At 36.8% G+C, this 20,924-nt stretch overlaps 1 protein-coding gene across 1 annotated transcript; it reads left to right on the forward strand.

Annotated features, from left to right (window-relative positions):
• Positions 1-971: 971 nt before the first annotated feature.
• On the forward strand, positions 972-19,730 carry LOC113050881 (caveolae-associated protein 2-like). Its single transcript, XM_026214301.1, has 2 exons — positions 972-1,758; positions 17,034-19,730. Exons 1-2 carry the CDS (start codon positions 1,240-1,242, stop codon positions 17,904-17,906), a joined length of 1,392 nt encoding a protein of 463 aa, XP_026070086.1. The 5' UTR covers positions 972-1,239; the 3' UTR covers positions 17,907-19,730.
• The last annotated feature ends 1,194 nt before the right edge of the window (positions 19,731-20,924 follow it).

Raw genomic sequence — 20,924 nt, forward strand, 5'->3', positions numbered from 1 at the left:
TTTCTCTCATCCTGTCTCTTAATTCCTCTTTTTACTGTCAATCAAATGCATGTTAAAAGTACTATTTGATAACTAAGGAAAGGTTCTAAATCACCATGTTATTTACTACTGCATGAGCCTAGTGCTATATGAGCACATACATGCCTGCCAACTGTATGAACACAATATGAACTTCAAAATTCATGCGCTTGTATGCTATGAAAATGTTATATCTGTTTTAACATGTAAAGTATCCCCAGAGTAGAGGTCAGAGGTCCATGAATGGACTCTTTTCCACTTTCAGAAGTATGTGTTTCCACAGCCATTGCCCTGCAAAGGAAAAAGGAGGGGAAATGACATCATGGAGGAATATATAACAATGCAGAAAGGAGGAAATGGGAGCAATTAAGACATTCTGTGTTAGCGTATATAAGAGGCAAACACCAAAGAAAATGACAAGGAGATTCCACACAATTCTTTAAGATTTAATAATTAATTTCATGCTTGCAGTCTTTTTATTGTCCACTATATTTCCCTGCATAGTGAAATGTAAAAGCAGAGTTTACCAGTTCTGCTGCTAAGTTTCACCAGGAAAAATGCCTCCACTCACAATGCCTGAGAACTGTTTGTGTGACATTGAGTGTTGCTTAGCAAATATTTATTTAAAGGGAAAACATACACTTTTGTTTTATCTTCCTTTCTGTATCTCTTTCCCTCTCTCTTTCTTTATTCACAGATGAGCTGATCCTTCAAACATGACTCTTAATATTATAGTGCTCACTTCAATATAAACACAACAAAACCTAGAGAGCCAGAGAGAGTTAGGGGGAGGTTCTACATGTGAAGAGAGTTTTTCATGTTCCACTGTACACACCCACATACTCACACTTGACACATGCAAACACATAACTCCCTCACCAATAGGCCAGGCTAGCTGCCATGGAAACCAAGCTCCACCCCCATGGGGTGTGGACGGTCTTTTTAAGCTGTGGGGAAGCCTCTACACTGCTCTTCCAAGAGAGAGAGGAAAGAGTGAGTGTGGCTATCTCCAAAAAGGGGTGGGAACGTTGGACCTGGAAGTTGAAAAGTATTCCCAAGCCTGTAAACAAGAATCAAAGCTGTAAGAACGTGGTTGCACTAAAATCAACTAGGAGGGGAACTCAGTACAGCCGGAACAGCTCACTTGAAGTTGAAGAAAGGTAAAAAAAGAGGCCATTTTCCTAAGTAAAGTTATCCGTCAAGACCAAGAGCAGCTTCAGAATGGGAGAAGATGCAGTGCAAGCAGAGAGGAGCAGCATGGTAAGCTCACATGAGAACCAAAAGCTGGTGGTGCCAAGTCCCAGCCCCACTCAGTCTTCACCTACACATAGTGGAGAACCTAGCAGCCCTGGGCCTCTGACTGGGGGAACTACAGGCACTCTCACCAGAGATGGAGCTCCACCAACAGGTCAAGTGAATGCCATCACTGTCTTGACACTTCTAGATAAGCTGGTGAACATGCTGGATACAGTGCAAGAGAACCAGCATAAGATGGAGATGAGACAGGTCGAGATAGAGGGTGCGGTGACGGGCATCCAAAATGATATGACCAAGCTCTACAAAAGTCACACTTCCACCTCCAACACGGTCGGCAAACTCCTGGAGAAGAGTCGTAAGGTCAGCGTCAACATGAAGGAGGTCAAAGACAAGATGGACAAGCAGGCCGTCCAGGTGAAGAAGTTGGAGGCTAACCATGCTCAGCTGATCAAGAGAAACAACTTCAAAGTGCTCATCTTCCAGGTAAAAGTACAGTGTGTTTAAAGGGGAGCAGTGGTGGGTTGTTTGATGTGCTCAGATGAGGACATTTAATGATTGCATTGTGTGGGGGATCATTGCTGCATGTCGGTGTGCACTGAACCGAGTTCAGCAGTCTCCAACTCTTATAACAATCAGGGATATTAACTGAGTTAAATGAATCTAAATGTCATTTGACAAAATTACCTAATAGTTGAAGAACAGATCACATGCCTCCTTCAGGGTAGATCCATTTCTGAAGCAGGGGAGAAGGGTCATAGTTCAGAGTGTAAAGATGAAAGCAATGCTTCAGAGGGTGTGATTTCGCTCAAGGGCATTGTGAGGATGGATGGAATGGAAGCAAGAACTAGGTGGTCGCCTCTTATCTCTGTCTCTCAGGCTAATGGTTTAGGGTCAAAAGCTGAGACAGACTACCCAAACTGTTTAGTGTTTCTGGGATGTCAAACCTGGTCAAATCCGTGGCTTTATATGTGGATGTTTGAGCACCTGAAAACAGAACTCCTTGTAAGTCCATACAAATTTTGAACTTGACTCAAAGTATTAACCTCTCAAATACCCAGCTAGAATTTTAGACATCCCAATACTTCAGAAAGAAATCAGCAGGATTCCAAACTAAGAGAGAGCTAGAGTGCTCGAGAGAGACTCAATAGGGGATGCTTGTTTTGAAGCTTAGCCAAAAGCTATTATTTAAAGCACAATAGCCTTGAATAGAAGGTGTGTCCAGAGATCAGCTACAGTGCAGCATAATGTGTATCCTGTTGTCAGAAGAGCCATGCTGAAATGTGCTATGCTACAGTGGCTAGCTGCTGTTTACTGCAAGACCTACAATCAACCGAATGACTCAGTGATTCCAAAGTCAGAGAGCACTGAGAGAGGCCTTCCATTTCCCTCTCTCTCTTCCCAGCTGTGTGGTTACTGCAGAAGTACATGATGTAGAGAATGAGGGAGGGCCTAGAGAAACACATTTTTAGAAAGTAAGCTTTCCATCTCTGTGCGAAGAGAGTGTTCAAACTTAGACGGGGAGGTAAATTTCCTTCGATGAACTTGTGAGAAAGCAACCCTGTGGTTTCTACAGTTGCCGTCATAAAGTGCCGTTTGTTAAAGCTGGCTAAAATGTTGTGTGTGTGTGTGTGTGTGTGTGTGTGTTGCTATGGCATCTGCCTTGTTTATTTGGAGGGAAATCTGATTGGAGGGTATGACAGTTGAGATTTCCCCCTTTGTCCAAATTATTTCAGGCTCATTACTTGCAGAAAGTGATTTAGTTTGCATTTGCAAAGCAGTCCAGGGATGTCTGGTCAGCATCTGATGGAATATGTAATCCAGCCATGGGGTTCTTATGGTCTCCTGATCTGTCCTGTATCATAGTTAGGATGGGTGGCACTGTGGCAGACACAGGGGCAAACTGTTCCCAGAGATTTAGCATTTCCACCAAACATGCCTGACAGACCCACACAAACATTCTGGGACAATCCTTGTCTTATTTTCTTTAATGTTCCTTCATTACCCCACCCCCACCCCACCCCACCCCTTCCAGTCTCCCATGGGGTTGCTGGGTTTGTTTCTAAGGAATGATAGGATCTGACCAGTAATGTGACTATCTGTGACTACTGTGACTACTTGGCATAAAAGTCATTTGTGCCAAGTTTTTCCACACCTATATACAATTGTCCACTACTAGACAAGCTTGACCAAAACTTTAGTATAGCTACATCCAGGTGTTCACCACACCCTGCCTGGCTTTGTTTTTCACTTTTATCTTCCCCTGCTGTTGTTGGATTAGGGGTGCTTGGCTGGCTCCCCCTTTAGGCAGACTCACAGGCAGGAGAGAGAATGCTGTTCTTGCATTAGCAGAAACTCTGGCTGAAATGCTCACATTCCAGAGGTGGAGCAAGTCTTTCCCACTTACAAAATGATATAAATAGCAACCCAAATCAATTAGAACTCCATAAAACATGAATCAAGACACTGGTCACCACATTCACAACAGAGAAAATGAAGAAGGAGCTTGTAAAGTTTGTTAGCTTATGGGGAGATTTCCTGGATTTAGCCAAACATCATTTCATTTGCAATTATTTTGCATGATGCAACGTTCATAGAACATATTTAACTAATTGTCCCTGTGTTTTTCAAAACTTCACATATGGATTGTGTTATAGCTGCACAACATTTACAAGTTCTCATGACATAATGCTCAATTTGTATTTTTTATTTTCATGCTTAAAGCAAAATCTATAGTAGGAAACCACAAGATGGAATATTTTTACTACTAGCCATTCGCTATGACCTAATAAGGCTATCTGTGCCTCTCCAGAGAGAGAGGGGGAAAGAGGGGGAGAAAAGTGTGAGGGCAAAAAGGCCTGTTGGCAGAGAAGACAAGAGAGTTTGTTTTCCGTTGTCCATCAAAAAGGCATGATCTCTCTCCAAACTCATCTTACTGTTAGTGTTCCCATTGGTGTTAAGATGAAAATGCTAAAAGATGAGAAAAGGGCTTCAGTGCAATTGAACATTTGCAACATAGCTGTTGCTCAGTAATATTCCAAAAAAAGAAAAGGGGAAAAAAATGTGTATGTAAAATTACACAAAATTCTGGAACTGTTTTTTTTTTAGCTACTTATTCACTATAACTAACACAAAAGAAATACACATGGGAACTTTAAATAAAACTGAAAAAAAGATAATTTAATAAAATAAAATAAAAAAATAACAAATTATGCTGAAAACACACCACAGTTAGTGTATAAGCTGTAATATTTTGTTGTTGTTGTTGTTGTTGTGAGGAAACAGCAAGATGGCATTAACACTTCATTCCTGAGAAATAAATCATCAAAAGGTTAGTAGATTAAAAAAGAAACACTATTTTTCAAAATATGTAATGTGTGAATGTTGCTGCCACCACCAACTGTTACAGTAAAAAATATAAATCAAACTTCATTTGAATAGAACTGTGAAAAGTGTATTTGGTGAGCTAACTTGTCCATGTATGAGAAAACATAAATGTCAGAGGTGTAAAATATATTGTTGAACTAAAAAGAATCAAACTGCATTATGATGAAATAACAAAACTGTATTTTAAAAAATTAAATTACATGCAAATATTTACACCTCTAGCGGGTATGTGGCCTCAGGGTCTGACCTGCGTAATTCCACTGGATAGGGTTAAATACTGGGAGAGCATGTGAAATGTGTTATATGAGAGGAATTCAACATGTTCATATGCATAAGACCAGTAACAACTACTAGATGCTCATAAGAATCATTTGTTTTAGGAATCAAGCTATACTTATCACATGTACTGTGTTTCTGATGTGCTAAAAATGTTCATAAAAGTAGTTTGTTTGTGAAATTTACTATATTCATGATTAAAAGATGTTTGTATTCAGCCCTACACAATAAGTCTTACTTCTGTCAAAAGAATGAACAGACATATTAAATGATAAAACACTTGTCATTGTAGCATTTATTCCGGACATTTAAACACGCAGCATGTTTATACTTATCCTGACAGTTGTTCAATCTACTGCCTGCAGGTGCTCACCTCCTTTCTTTTAACAGCCAGAATGAAATCAAATGAAATGCAAACAAGTCATTTAAATTCATATTTGACAATCAAATCCAAATTGAGCACAAGCTTACAGAAAATGTATACACTAAGAAACACACACTCACTAATTAAAGAAGAAAAAAACACAAAAGCACACCTGTGATAGCTCTATATGCTAAATAATAAATTATTGAAGCAGATGAAGGCAACTGATATTACTTGGTGTCTGAAAGAATTGTAAGTTAACACTGGCTGGGCCTTCCTGAGCTGGACATACACTGTAATGATCTACAAAAACAGACTAGGTTTACAAAAGCTGAAAGAACTCTGGATCTTTTGTCCTATCTAAATACACACACACACACTGAAGAGACAAAAGCTGTTATTGTGTGTGTCCTGTGACAGGGAGCAATGCCAGCACAGAGGGAAAACTACACACTCATGATGCCATGGTAACACATGGGGACATACATGCTGGGACAAACCAGCCCAGAAACAGACTACACATCAACTACAAAGGAAACTGCAACGAAACCGTACCCTTTCACACTGATCTTTCACCAACCTCTTCTTTCAGGATAAAGGTCAAGTAATAAGTCCATTTAGGCTGATACAAGACCTCTGATTCACATCAGGGTCCCGATTACCCTGTTAAAGTTTATTCTGCAATAATGACTTACTGACTGCACATTATTCCACTTATTACAGTGACTACTTTGGGAGAAGAAGAAAAAATACTTGTGGACAAGAATACTGAAGTTATAACATTATGTGAGAAGAAGAAAACAGATTGCAAAATGCTGAGACTGATTTAGGATCAAGTATTCCAGAGAGCCCTGTAATGCACTATATAGGCATAGGATTGAATCGCATTTCTCGAACTCTGAAAAATAAAATTTCCCAGTGAATAATTGTAATAATGGCAAATAGCTGGTTTGAAGAGATTTGCTCATGTCATGTAAACATCTTAATCCATGTAATTCCTTAACCTGATCGTCGCCAATTATGTAAACTTGGTTATTGTTGCTTGATTTTTTTCCAGGGCTGATTTTTTTTAGAGAGGGAAAGTCTCTTCTACTCAGCTCTTCCAACCCATCCTGCTCCAACAATTTATTTCCGCCTCACATTTTACACACACACACAAAAACACATGCACACTCATATAACAGTACATTCCTTTGCACAAACAAGCAATGCTGAACCAATTAAAGGGTTAGTTCATCCAAAAATGACAATTATGTCATTAATGAATCACCCTCATGTCGTTCCAAACCCGTAAGACCTCCATTCCTTTTTGGAACACAGTTTAAGATATTTTAGATTTCGTCAGAGAGCTTTCTGTCCCTCCATTGAAAGTGTGTACGGTCTACTGTCCATGTCTAGAAAGGTAAGAAAAACATCATCAAAGTAGTCCATGTGACATCAGAGGGTCAGTAGAATTTGTTGAAGCATCGAAAATACATTTTGGTCCAAAAATAACAAAAATTACAACTTTATTCAGCATTGTCTTCTCTTCCGTGTCTGTTGTGAGCGTGTTCACAACACTGCAGTGATGCTGCTGACGTGTTATCTTTGTTATTGGGTGAACCAGAACCTTTTATTAACATGCCGAATAAAAATTTGTATTATTAATATTAGAAAATTTTTAAAACGATTAAGAAAATAAAATACACAAGTTTAAATAAGATAAAACCATATAAATAAGAAACAAATATAAAATAAAAATGTAAACTTACTAAATAAAAAATCTATAAATTGGCATTTATTAACATTGTTTCCAGAGTTTTTTTTTTTATTATTATTTTGGGCTGCGGCTCGACATCGGCTTCCTCCTAATTTGTTCTTCCTCTTCTCTCATGAGGTGCGTTGACGGCAATGGAGGGACAGAAAGCTCTCGGACTAAATCTAAAATATCTTTAACTGCGTTCCAAAGATGAACGGAGGTCTTAGGGGTTTGGAACGACATGAGGGTGAGGCATTAATGACATAATTTTCATTTTTGGATAAAATAACCCTTTAAGCTACAGCTTACAAGTACAAATTAAACATCATGCATATTATATTACAATATAGTATATATAAGTGTGAACATATTTTAAAGATGATTCATGATTCATTACTTAAGCATTTTTTTACCTTTTAAGTAAACATTTACCCAAAACTGAAAATTTGCTGTTTATCAATGGATCCTCTGCAGTGAATGGGTGCCGTCAGAAAAAGAGTTCAAACAGCTGATAAAATATCACAATAATCCACATGGAATGAAACAATTTACTGTTTATGCTTATAAACGGTGCTCTGCATATTTCTCTTCTGATTCAGATTAGATTACTTTTTCACTACTCATATTTTAGCAAGTTGCAATTGTTTGAAATGAAAAACATCTTGATGGATATAAACACGCTGCTTTCCACATCATAATGTTGATGAACTGAATTGGAGTGGATTATTGTCATGTTTTTTATCATCTGTTTGGACTCTCATTCTGACAGCACCCATTCACTTCAGAGGATTCTTTTGAAGAGCAAGTGATGCAATGTTACATTTCTCAAATTTTTTCCTGATAAAAATCAAATTCATTCTCATCTTAATGGCCTGAATGTGAGTACATTTTAAGATTTTGGGGTGAATCAATTGAAATTTCAAATTTAAATGAATATATATCTATAATGATTTACCAATGGTATCTGAAAAAAAGAGAAAGTGACATTCTAGTTAAGTGTGTTCGATTATTGCCTCATCTTGTTGGTTTGGAATAGAACACTATTATAGAAAAATGAATTGCCATCATGCTACGAAATAATTAAAAACAATGGTTAAGTTAGTAGATATTTTACTCTTTAGTTAGTTATTACCAACACTCCGAACATACATTACTCTCTTTTCTCTCTTTCAGTGTGTCGCAAAGAGCACTGTTTATTTTTGGTAGATACAGAGAATGTACATGCATTTCGTACGTGATGAAAAAGCAGAGAACATGGGTGAGTGTATGAGGTTAAAAGTTGCTTCCTGTCAGATGTGATGTTAATGGCCAGCAGGAAAGGGAATGTAAGCATTAAAGTTTTTCAGGGAATTACAGGGGCTGGAGGTCCTGCTGCATCAATGAAGATAAAAACATAGCATGCGCTTTCCACACACACACACACATTTACAAATACAGCCACTTACAACACTCTCTCTACTCTCCACCCTGAGCTAATATTTACCCCCAATACTTCATAAGTAGCCCTCAAGGTGACGCATAGGTCAAGTGTGTTTAGAACATGAAGTGAGTACTGGGAAAACAACTGGATAGCATCTCTGATAACACTATAACTGACAGCAAAGAGAGGAGAGATCATGGTACAGAGAGGTGCCTGCACTTGTGTGTGTATATCTGTGGGCATGCACTAACCGACTGTCAAACATTTGGACATATCTATATAATAAATGAGACATGTAATATACAAATGGATCAACAGGAATTACTGACCTAACCATGTTAAGTCAAAACAAATATTTTAGCTGCTTTAAAGTGAATAACTGAGCTGCTTTTCACTAATTCATCCATTTAAAAAAATGTTTTTTTGAAAATTAAATTTAATAATACAGATAATAGATTTCGTAACGAAATTCATAAACAGTATAATTTTGAAGTCATTCATAATTGTCAAGAAACTCATTTCAATTATTTAAGCCTATAGAGGCCTTTAGATCGAAAGGTTTTTAATTGGACATTTTACTGAAAATTCTGTTATTTATTCACAGTCATGTCGTTCAAACTTGTATGACATTCATCTGCAGATTACAAAATAAAAAATGTTGAATAATCAATGAATCAATGGAGAACGGACTTCTCAAGTTTCAAGCATAAAAGTACCATAAAAAATTAAATACATAATTATATTGAAGACAAAAAATAAGCCCATGATATTCTTTTGTGCCTTTTTGTTGTCTGGAACTGACTAATTCTAAGTAACAGCAGGCATAAAGTAATGCATGCATTTATGTGTCTAGGACCACATCTGGTCAAATAAACATCAAATAAAACCCAGTCTTTTTTCTTGCACAGAGAGTGCAGGCACAAAGCGTGCATTGTGTGCGCTGGCTCAAACTCACGCCGTTTACTAAAACATTCTCTCTAAAAATGGACTCCGATAATAACCATAAACCGTAACAGAAACTGTATTTACCCCTTGTGAGATCTCCTTATATTTTCATGCATATATGAGAAAACATATTACCTCTGCTACCATAAGTGCCAACTTTGCCTGGAGCGAGAGGGACCGGTTTAGTATGCAAATGAATCAGAGTATCATTTGACAGAATGCTCAACGTGAGCTAATCATGATCTTTACTGACAAAAACATATTTTAAGAGAGTCCAAAAATTTTTAACACAACTAGAATATGAAGACAATGTAGATGTAGAGGAAGTTATAGTCATTTACAAGTAATTTTCAGATCTCGTACCTAAAAGGCAGAATGCATGGAATGAACTGTTTGGTTCCCCACTGAGAAAATGACAGGAACTTGTGTCTCTGGAGGCTCTAAGGAGCAATTCTTCAACCTGTTTGTTGCTGATTTATTATATTAAATAACTTTGGGGGATATATGTTAATTTCTGTTTTTGCTATCAGCATAATCTATTCATATTAAGTAATTTAAGATTACTGGTTAGTAGGTTAACCAGGTTAAATCAAGAGAAACTGTTCACTTTAAACAGTACAATTACGCAAGCTCCTGTCAGACACGTGTCAAAATGTCAACACTCCACTTTCATTCTTAGAGGCTTTCCTACATGCTGGGAATTTGTGAGTTACTGACATTGCTGTATTATCTACAGTTATAACTAAAAAGTGATTTAATGACTGTTGATAGACACTCTTCTTGCCACGCAGACTAGTCCAGTGGCTCAGCACCTTTTCATATTGGCTATTTGAGCTACGGATTGCCAGCTTCAGTCTTGAGGACAGTTCTTGAAAACATGCAAATAAACAAATGTTAACAAAGAGCAATAGCGGCATCAGAGGCATCCGAACAAAACAACAACTCTCAAAACAGCACTGACTTCTTTGAGTTGAGTAAATTGTGCCATAAAACCTATTTCTAAAGCTTTGCCAAATAAATGCATGAATAAATATCATTACTTTAATGCAAAGCATTTTCATTATTTCATTCATTATCCTTACTGTATTTTATTTATTGTAATCGAGGGGAGAAAAAAAGCAGTTTTGTCTAAATTATTAATTATATGCCATGGCATTACCTTTAATATATGTCAATTTAAATTGAAAATAATGATTCTACTTTAATAATATTTAGAGAAAGATGATGTCACAGTGCAACCATTTTAATGATCCTAAAACAGTTTTTTTTTTTTTATGTTTTTTTTTGGTGAAATGTGACCTGTTAAATTTGTGGTAGGTTTACTACTAATGATAAATATTTCTAATTGTAACCCTGAAGGAGGATAAATTGTGTTTATTTGTTCTTGTTATGGTTACAATTATAACTTGGTTTGATAAAGAATTGCATTAATTATTATCTAATTCATAATCAAATTTGCTATATCAAATATCACAGACAATATCACTGTTATAAAATACTTATTATATCTATTCTTTTATTTTTTTTAAAGCTGATTCTTATTTTAATTTTTTCAGAAGTTCCTCTTTAAATGCTCAAGTGAAGCATTTAATTTGCCTTTTGATTCTTCTGATTCCCAAAATGTTATCATTTGGCATCACTACCAAAAACCTCTAACAATCCCATCACAACAAAAAGTGACTAATACTCTACTTTAACATCAGGAGGGAAACAATACAAACCTAAACTTTGCTTTCATTACAGTGTTAATTTCGTTGACGAAGACTATGACGAAAAATATTCGTCAACTAACCTTTTTCACGGACGAAAACTAAATAAAAACTAAATAAAAAGTCAGATATGATGACGAAATCGTGACGAAATATAACTGACACTTTAGTCAACGAATAAAAATGAGACGAAAATATATGGGAGGGACGAATGGAGAAGAGATCCAATCAGTGCGAATCTTTGAGGGTAGGTATCAAGCAGCCGAGCCATTTTAAAAAGCCGCGGCAAATGCAAGCGCAACAGCTAAACAAAGCAGCAGTTACACAGAAAAGAGAACAAAGATGAGTTTGCAGAAATTCGCACAGTTTCGAGGACGTTTTCATAACAGTTAAGTTGTTTACACAGGGAACTACACTGCAACCTTTTGAAATGCCATTGCGACCCAAATTTTTATGGGGTCGTAAATGTATCACTGATTATTTTTGTACCTACTTATGTGTAATGCTATGTTTTAATATGAGCATTTATTAAAACAGAAATGTGTATTTTAAGAATACGTTTTATAACGTTCTCCAAGCATTCAACACATCAAGTTGGCTTCAGCCCCGCGATGCGGGAAAGTTGAACTGAGCAGCTGGTTACTCGCGCAACACTGAACCGAGCTCTCTTTCAGGACGTTTGCGTCCTCCTGCACCTGAACGAACAAATACAAATCGCATTTTAAATAAACATAAGAAAAAGAGCGAAAAGTGAAAGAGCTCAATTCAGCAGCGCGTGTTCTGGTGTTCAGGGAGCAAGCAGAGACGCGTCTCAAAGTCTTCTTGCTTTTGTACCGACAACAAATACATACTAAATATGTCGAAATACCCGTCTTGGAAAGTGTGTTCGAAAAAGTCTGTAGTTATGTCTTCAGTGAAAGTAAAGCGTTGGAAAGAAATCGGATGCGTATCTTTGTAATGGATGCATTTGTCTCTTAAAGTGACCGCGCCTAATTTACTAGCTCTGCTGTCAGTGTCTTTACTGTATGAAAATGAAAGTAAATCACTGCACTGTAAAATACTGCTCTTGATTGAATTACTTTGTAGTTTTAACAAGAATTTATCCAAAGTCAATCCGAAAATCAGATAGAATAGATTATATTGTTTTACTAGTGACTAAAAAAAAACAAACAAAAAAAATATTAGGGACCTGAGCATGTTTTGCTTAAGTGTTTCTTTCTTTAATTTCTAATGCAACCTTTTCACACCACAGACTGAACCAAATTAAGCATTGCATCAGACATTATCAAGATGAATTTGTTGTTCTGACACAGTTAACCCTGAGTTATTGCAATATTTTATTACCAATTTCTAAACTACAGCAAATAAACTGTGATATTGTAAGAAACGTTGAAGGTGTCTGAATACATTTTGGTTGATTGTGTATTTTATTTTACAGTGAAGACTATGCAGTGCTATTTTAAATGAACAAAAACAAACTTAAAAAAATTTAAACTTTGTGTAAATAGCACAAATAAAGAAATAGAATGAACATACAATACAAATATAATATAGGTGGTTGTCTATTTCAATAATACTGTACTTCCATCTTGAAAGAATGTCATATGCATTGCATATCATTCAGGACGAATGCATATCTTTTTCAGAGAGCATGTATATTTTTCATTGAGAGCAGGCCTTATGTTTATTTTATAAATACCATTCCATAACAGACTGATGGAAACATTTAGTCAAATCAACTAAGTTGACTTTGTTCTACTAAAAAAAACTAGACTAAGACTAAAAGACTTAAGACTAGACTAAGACTAAAACTCTTATGATATTTAGTCGACTAAAACTAGACTAAGACTAAAACATTTCAGATGACTAAAATGTGACTAAAACTAAATGGTGTGTTATTCAAAAGACTAAGACTAAGACTAAATCCGAATTTGCTGTCAAAATTAACACTGTTTCATTATCCTTAACCTGTTAAATGTCACCCCGTCCCATATACGGGACGCCTACGTTGACTATACTATATTACAATAAAATCTAATCTAATCTTGACAAACTATATATCGTTGGAAAGGTCTAAGACTCCCAAATATATATTTTACCAATATTTTTTGTTAAACATTATGTAGGAAAAGTTATAGATGAATTTATGACAAGAGTGCACCCTCAGAAATCTACATTACAAAAGGAGGTTTGACCTTTGTTTAAAAAAAAGACTTCCTCGTTGCCTTTTTCTCTATCACATTTTAGAAATCATCAGAAGTTATATATCACTTGAAAACATAAAATCTCAAAATCCATCCTTCAAAACCCATTTTAAAATCAGACATTGCATTACCATGTAAATGGTACATCAAAATCATGTTACAAAATGTTTTCAGTCAAGAATTATAAAAATTTAGGTTTGTATCATGCACATTCATGTCTATCTTCAAAAACGTGAGTGACAGTTAACAGGTTTTAAATGCAAATATACAATAACGAACAGTGTCACTCTGTTTTCTTAAGCTTTGTTTCTAAGTCAAAGTTTCAAAGTTTACTAACTGTTTACTCTGACCAAAGACTGATGGAGCATGGCAATTCTATGTTAAAGTTTGTTGGGAGTTGGCCAGATTCATACTTAAACTGTGCCAGCAAAATTGTACCAATACCTTTGATCTATATTTGCCGTCCAAAGTAAAGCTCTTTCGTGGGTGGACAGATCTTCTAAATCCCAAAAGTGGTATTTCAGCCCTGGTTTAGCACGTTGCATATATCCTCAGGGATTACTGTCAGTCATAATGTATCCTTTTTGTTAGTTTTCTTGTTAGGTCAACTCTATTCCTCCACTTTGACAGGCAACCCTCGCACTCACAGAGCTTCAGAGGCCAGAGTTACAACAGCAACACCTTTCTATCATGTTTGAAGCGCAGATGTGAACATTAAGGCTCTTTGCAAGCAGTATACCAAAATAAGAAATATCAAGGCATGCTCAAATTCTACTAATGTACCTTCATCTGTTTGCTTTTTGGAGGCAGCTATGATGTTTCCTTCTCTGCTTATTATATCTCAGCTCTGTGTGTGTGCTTTGGCAGCTGAAAGAAAGAATAAAATAGAACCTGATGAAGCAATTGACCCTTCGCTAACACCTCCCTTAGTTACTGTTGCTACGTCTGACAAGCCATGGCGCTCTCACACCACACATTAAGTTATCACGCAGTGAAAACACATTGAAGAGCAAAGAGGACACTGACACTGCTGCGGGTGTGTGTTTGCTGTGTGTGTGCACTTTGGATGGGTTAAATGCAGAGCACGAATTCTGAGTATGGGTCACCATACTTGGCTGCATGTCACTTGACTTCACATCACTTCACAACATGCCGACAGACAAGACAAAGCTTTTTAGTATGAAACAAAGTCTCAGCTTTAACATTTTGTTTTTTCTAAAAGAAATTCAACCGATAAATAGTTTTGTGTCTCTTTAATGTATCGTGACTCGAAGCAGCGTGTGAACTGATCATCTCTTCCTCTTTACTAGTTAAAGCACAAAATAAACATGAACGAACATCAGAAGGTATTTTCTTTCAACCTCAGAAAGACGTCAATACAGACCATTTTTTCATAGCTAAGTCCACCGATGTTAATCTACTACGACTAGTTTGTTTGTCAGACAAAATGACAGATTCAACGTTATGATTGGTCAGTTCACCTGTCAGTCAAACTCCAGGCGAAGGGTCAATTGAGATTCATAAATGATAATTTCAATGAACGTCAATTTAAATTTCCATGATGCTATTTCTGTTGAGACATAAGCAACAGTTTAGTTCACATAAAAAAAAAAAATAGTGCAATGATGTTTCCTTCATAGTTTAGCCCTAAAAGAACATATATGCCAAAGTAAGGAGCTATTTGCATTCATATATTGTGTCCTTACATTTCAGGCTGTATGAAAACAGTATAGTTAAAGTGATTAACTGGGAAATTTCCTACATGACATGACCTCATCTGTATTAGAATTTAGAGTCTTATCTCTAAGAGAGAGGTTCTCAGGCTCTACTGCGCATTTCTGACATGCCATGGAACTCTCTGATGGGTGGGAGGCAAACAGGACTTCTGTCCAGGAGTCCCTATTGCTGCACTCCACCACAAATGCTTCCTGAACCTCATCCTACTCCATTTCAAAGCCCTACACCAGACTTCCCTGCGTTCTCTCTTTTTCCAGTTGCCCTTCTCTCTCTCTCTTTCTGTCCAGGCTGTCTTCCAAAACTCAGTGGAAATTCTGATATGAGTTGTGTAGGGTCATTCCTGGCCTTCCTTCCTATCGTCTCACTATTCTTCAGCCTTTATGATTGTCTCCAGAAAGGAAAAGTTGGTCTGTACACAATGTTTTTAACAACAGATTTGCTTGTCTCATTGTGTCATTTTAAAAAGCATGCATCCACTACTCAACTTCTCTGCATATAGTGCTTTATATTACAAGCTGAGCATGATAACCTTGATGATGTTTGTGACACTGTATATTCTTTTAAAAGACAAATTCTTATACAAAACTATAATAAAACCTCATTGTGTGGTCAAGGATGTTGACAGCTCTTTGACAGCTCACTGTACTTCTAAGTGCAACAAGTACTTAATTAGTTTAAACCCCTTCATAATGTCCCCTGCAAAGTCAGACAAACCATTGGCTAAAGGTGTCCATTTTAAGAAGAGTTCTCTCTCTCTCTCTCTCTCTCTCTCTATCACTGTTGTTTTGACTTTTCAGACAACCAGAGACATTGGCTTGTTCATGTTCATTTTAAGTATTCCATTAGATTCATTTGATTATCTCTTAAGCTATGGGCCTCACCATGAAGCCTTTACCCTTTTCTAAAAGGCATTTTGATTATATTACAGTAAGACCTTCTGAGAGGCATTAATAGAGTATGATGTTATGTAGAAATGATTAAAGATATCTCCCACAAACACATGGCCGCTCTGTGTATCATCAACATTCTTACACTCCAGTTGTCTAGAGTGTAACAAATATTTTAGGAAGCAATTTCAGCACTGACTTGGATTCTTCTATGGTATTAGTAACTGGGAAACCACTGCATAACAAAGATTTTGAAATCTAAAAATTCTGAGCACTAATTTTGGCAGAACTGTGTATTAAAGGGTTAGTTCACCCAAAAAATGAAAATTTGTCAATTACTCACCTTGAAGTCATCCTAGGTGTATATGACTTTCTTCTTTCATACGAATCCAGTCAGAGTTATTTTAAAAATTGTCTTTGATCTTTCAAGCTGTTTGATGCCACTCAGCAGGTGTTCCACTGCATTGGTTCATGAGAAGTTTAATAAAAAGTGCATCCATTAAAAAGATGAACAAAGGCCTTTGTAGCGAATCAATGCTAAGAAAAATATCCATATTAAAACATAATTATCACTTTAATCTAGCTTGCGCTCACTGTTCTGTGGAGGTCAGCATTGCACACGCTTTGGTGAGTCTCATGAAAACCACCGTTTGTTAACATGGGCAAATCAAGCAAAGTTTCCTTACTTTAGCAAAGGAAAACCATTCTCCTTTTGGCTTATATTGAAATCCTCCGACATTCTTCTTTTACAAATCCTCATTTTGTGCTTCTAATTAGTTATCGCTGTTTTCTCTTGATCTCTCCGCTGCGTTTCCGTGTGCATTACTTCTGAGCGGCTAAAACTGCTTCTTTTATAACTGTGATGAGTTGCATCAAACAGCTTGAAAGATCAAATACAATTTTTAAATAACTCCAACTGAATTTGTCTGAAAGAAGAAAGTCATATACACCTAGGATGACTTCAGGGTGAGTTATTATGGCTTAATTTTCATTTTTGTATGAACTAACCCTTTAAGAGCAATCATATGTAGTGTGAAAATAATGCTGTGTGAACTGAATAATTTATTAGATCTTTTCCATTTTTTGTTGTGCAGGAGGAAAATGAAATACCTTCGAGTGTCTTTGTGAAGGAACCTGAACCATTACCTGAAGTGGAGGAGGAGACCCCGACCATTGATACCAACCGTTCTCAAGAGGAGGGCCTTCAGACCATCGCCCTCTCCTCGGATGAGGAGCAGGGACCAGAAGAGGAGGACGATGAAATTTTGGCTGCTTTGGACCTCGAGAGTGAAACCAGAGTTGAAAAATCTCGAGCTGAGAAAATCAAGCGCTCCAGTCTGAAGAAAGTGGACAGCCTGAAGAAAGCTTTCTCCAGGCAGAATATCGAGAAGAAGATGAACAAGATCAGCACCAAGATTGTGTCCCCAGAGAAACGTGAGAAAATCAAAAAGAGTCTGACACCAAGCCACCGGAAGAACCCTAGTGCCAAGAGCTCCTCTTTCAAGGTCTCTCCTCTCACCTTCAACATCAAGAAGAACCGCAGTGGGGATACTGAACCAGAGGCTGAGGCCTCAGCTCAGTCCGAGAGCACCATTGCCTCCATTGAACTGGCCCCGATTGAGAGCCCAACTGAAGACCTGTCCTTCAAAGAGGTCCACACCCAACTTGCACCAGCACAGGAGGAAGTAAAGGCAGCTGTGGAAGCAATGGAGAAAAAGGAGGTGCTCAACATACTGAATGGCACAGCCGAGGTTGAGCTGTCGATCACAGAAGTAAGCGAGGAGTGTGCTCTTTCTGCCACCCTGCCCCAGGACACCTTCCAGATAGAGGTGTCCCACAGTTCTTTACAGGGAGAGGATGAAGAGGAGGAAAATGGAAAAGAAAGAGTGCAGAGTGAAGACAGCCCTCTAGCAGAAGCTGCAGCTGCAAGCCATGCAGAAAGTTTTGCTGTAGGCCAAGCATCCTAATGTCCTGACCCTCCATTCCAGCCCCAGGACATCCTCCTTAGCTGAAAAAAACACTCTCTCCCTTATCAGCGTCAGCCATGCCTGCCATGAACCCAGATGTCTGCCCTGTCCGCACTGAATACAGACTTACAATACAGTCTATTCAAAGGCAAAATTCATGAAATATAACACTTGCTTTAAAATCTTATATCGCTGTTGTTAGTCCCTAGTCTTTAAGCAGAAATGAATGTGAAAGCAGTCTTATCAGTTCATCTAATCCAACTGTTTGTTACAAACCTTCCGCTTGTGTGAAAACTACTTCAGCTGGTATTACTACACACTCTGTTTTCCTCTGGTGGTGCTTAACTGTCAGCTGAGAAGGTTGGCAAAGGAAAACAAATGGCTTACAGCCAAAGATGTCAACGGACGCCAAGTGCACTCCATCTATCTCATGGTTTTCATCCAACGCACTTCTTCTGGAACAGCCTGTGCACACCTGAAAGTGATATTGATTTCATGCAGCCTAGATTATTTTTAATCTTGGTCCAATTTGGTTTTGTTTTGGAGATTAAATAGTACATATATACTTCCATGTACTATGTCTGTGTTGATCGGAAATGTGTAATGTACTCAATTTTACATTTAGGTTTTCATCAAGTGATACTATGTACATTTTGAACTCATAAATACAGAGACCAAAAGATGTGAGAAAGCTAAGTGGGAAGCGTACTGTCCTAAAAAAATTAACTAAAAATATAAATACTGAATTCTATAATTTTGCTTTATAGTGACTAATGAACATTTAGATAACCTTTTTCTGTCCTGAGCACACACCATGCTCACACAGATTTGCTTTAAAACTTAAATGCAGCATATATGCGGGATACTGGTCTTCCCTGAACTTCATATAATGTTTGTCTCAGGCCCTAGTCAGGAAGCATTCCTGCTTTGGATATATGGTTCTTTTCAGAGACCATTTCTCAAGCTCCCGTTGGCATGATGCTGGCTGAAAATACAGGCACTGTGAGGCAGGTCTAGATTACAGACATATTTCTGAAAGTGATGAAGGAGACGGTCGGTCCAGTTGGATGCAAATAAGCCAGAGAATTGTGGAGATCTGAAAAAGTAAAAAAAAAAAAAAAAAAAAAAAAAAATTACAAAAAAGTTTGGAGTGTTGAACTGAAGTTTCAAAATGTCAGAAATGATGAACCCAATGGGCTAATACCTTCATCATTTTACAATAAATGCAATTTACTTACTAATTTATATTTGTGCACACTTCAGCACTAGCGATAATGCAAACCCAGAAATAAAATGGTGCTGTTAGCGAATAAAGTAATTAAAAAAGGGGGGGGACAGCACTGACTAATATTTTAGCAATGGGAGTATTTCTCCCTAAAAGATTGTTCCATATTATAATATAAAACATAGTAACAAGCCGTTTGTGATAACATTTTACATTTTTTGCTTTACACATAAAGCAATTAGAGCATGTCTTAGCCTTGTGTGGATGTCTCTTTCAGATGTGAAAAGGAATGAGGTTTTACTTTTATGGAGTCTTTAAAAATATAACAAACTTTAGCTAAATTTTGCTGATGCTTATAATCCCTGATCTGTATTTGCATATCCCTTAAGATGTCAATTGTGTTGATGACTTCATAATATATAAAAGAGCTATATGTTGCCTTGGTTATTATATTTTAAAAACATTATGATTCATGCCAAAGAAAAGGCTCAGTTATAGAAGACCTAACGTTTCTGTGACACCTGTTTACCAAATGTTTATTGAAGCACGCTCTGTTCAAGTTATTCTTCTAATTCAAATAAATAAAGATTTCAAACATGTCTTTTTGCATCTGTCTTTTTCCTTGGAATCATTAATATGCTTTTAAAAGTCCTTACAGAAATAAACTCTAATCTACAGGAGAGGCTTTGATTTTAAGGCCAATACATTTAAAAAAATAACATGTCGGCTTCCGATCGACATTTCATAGTAAAAAAGTGATTTATAAATTCATCGTCAGTACATTTAGGATATCTGTTTCAGAATATGCATATTATCTATTTTTTATGTCAAGGTCAGGCCTGTGTTATCTCTTGCACCTTGTTTTTACCAGATAAATGGTCAAATCAAATGCACACCTTCTATGACTAACTCCTATGCACTAGCGCCATCTGGCGTTATTCACTCAAGTAAAACAGAAAAAAAAAAGAAAAATCAAGCGATGTAAATTCTAATGAGAGCCAAATTTCTAACTAGACCATCTTTCAGAATGTTTGGCTATTCTATAGTATAAAGTGATGTAACTTATGTTTTCCAAATAATTTTGTTTGTCCTATGTTTGTTTATTAAATTTTTTTCGAGAGGCATTCTAAATATGAGTTTTTCATCTAAAACAGTTTAACATTTTACATTTTCTATATTTTATTTATTTCATCCACCACTTCATTTACACTGATCAGTAGATCCAGCTGTTCTATTGTATTAACCTTATAGTCACGGTGGCCGAGAGGTTAAGGCGTTGCGCTCAAGCTGGGGAACAATAGTCCGTCAAAGACGGGGAAGAAGGGAAGAAAAGAGGGAAGGAAGAAAAGGAGAAGGGGAAGAAGAGAAAGAAAAAATGAAGAAAAGAAAGGGTGAAATTTGACGTTCAAAGCCCAATCTTCCTTAGCATGCGCGCAGTGATACATCTTCCGGTTTCTTCTTGCGTAAATTCGCGCATTTATATTACACTGTTTCCTATTGCAGGTGCTCCCCGCGACCCAGGTTCGAATCCAGCTAAAGACAACTTTTTGTAATATTGTTAATTGCTTTAAATAAATAATGTTTCAATGTTAATTAAATGTATATATGTGCTTTGTTTGATATTTTTTGTCATGAAAATGTAAGTACACGAATGGAAATGTGTTTTGTTATTATTAGTTATTTAGTAGTTGTTGTATTCATAATTTATTCTGATTAAGCATATTATTATTGCAGTTGTATTGATATTTATTCTGATTAAGGATTTTTACATCTTACATTCAGGATCTTACATT

This window comes from Carassius auratus, chromosome 31 (assembly GCF_003368295.1).
Source record: "Carassius auratus strain Wakin chromosome 31, ASM336829v1, whole genome shotgun sequence".
Classification (NCBI taxonomy): Eukaryota; Metazoa; Chordata; class Actinopteri; order Cypriniformes; family Cyprinidae; genus Carassius; species Carassius auratus.

Bases quoted from the DNA above. Each gene is read 5' to 3' on its own strand.
- LOC113050881 (XM_026214301.1), top strand. From the start codon at position 1,240: ATGGGAGAAGATGCAGTGCAAGCAGAGAGGAGCAGCATGGTAAGCTCA. The intron at 1,759-17,033 runs GTAAAAGTACAG...TTTGTTGTGCAG, and splicing joins TCAAAGTGCTCATCTTCCAG to GAGGAAAATGAAATACCTTC.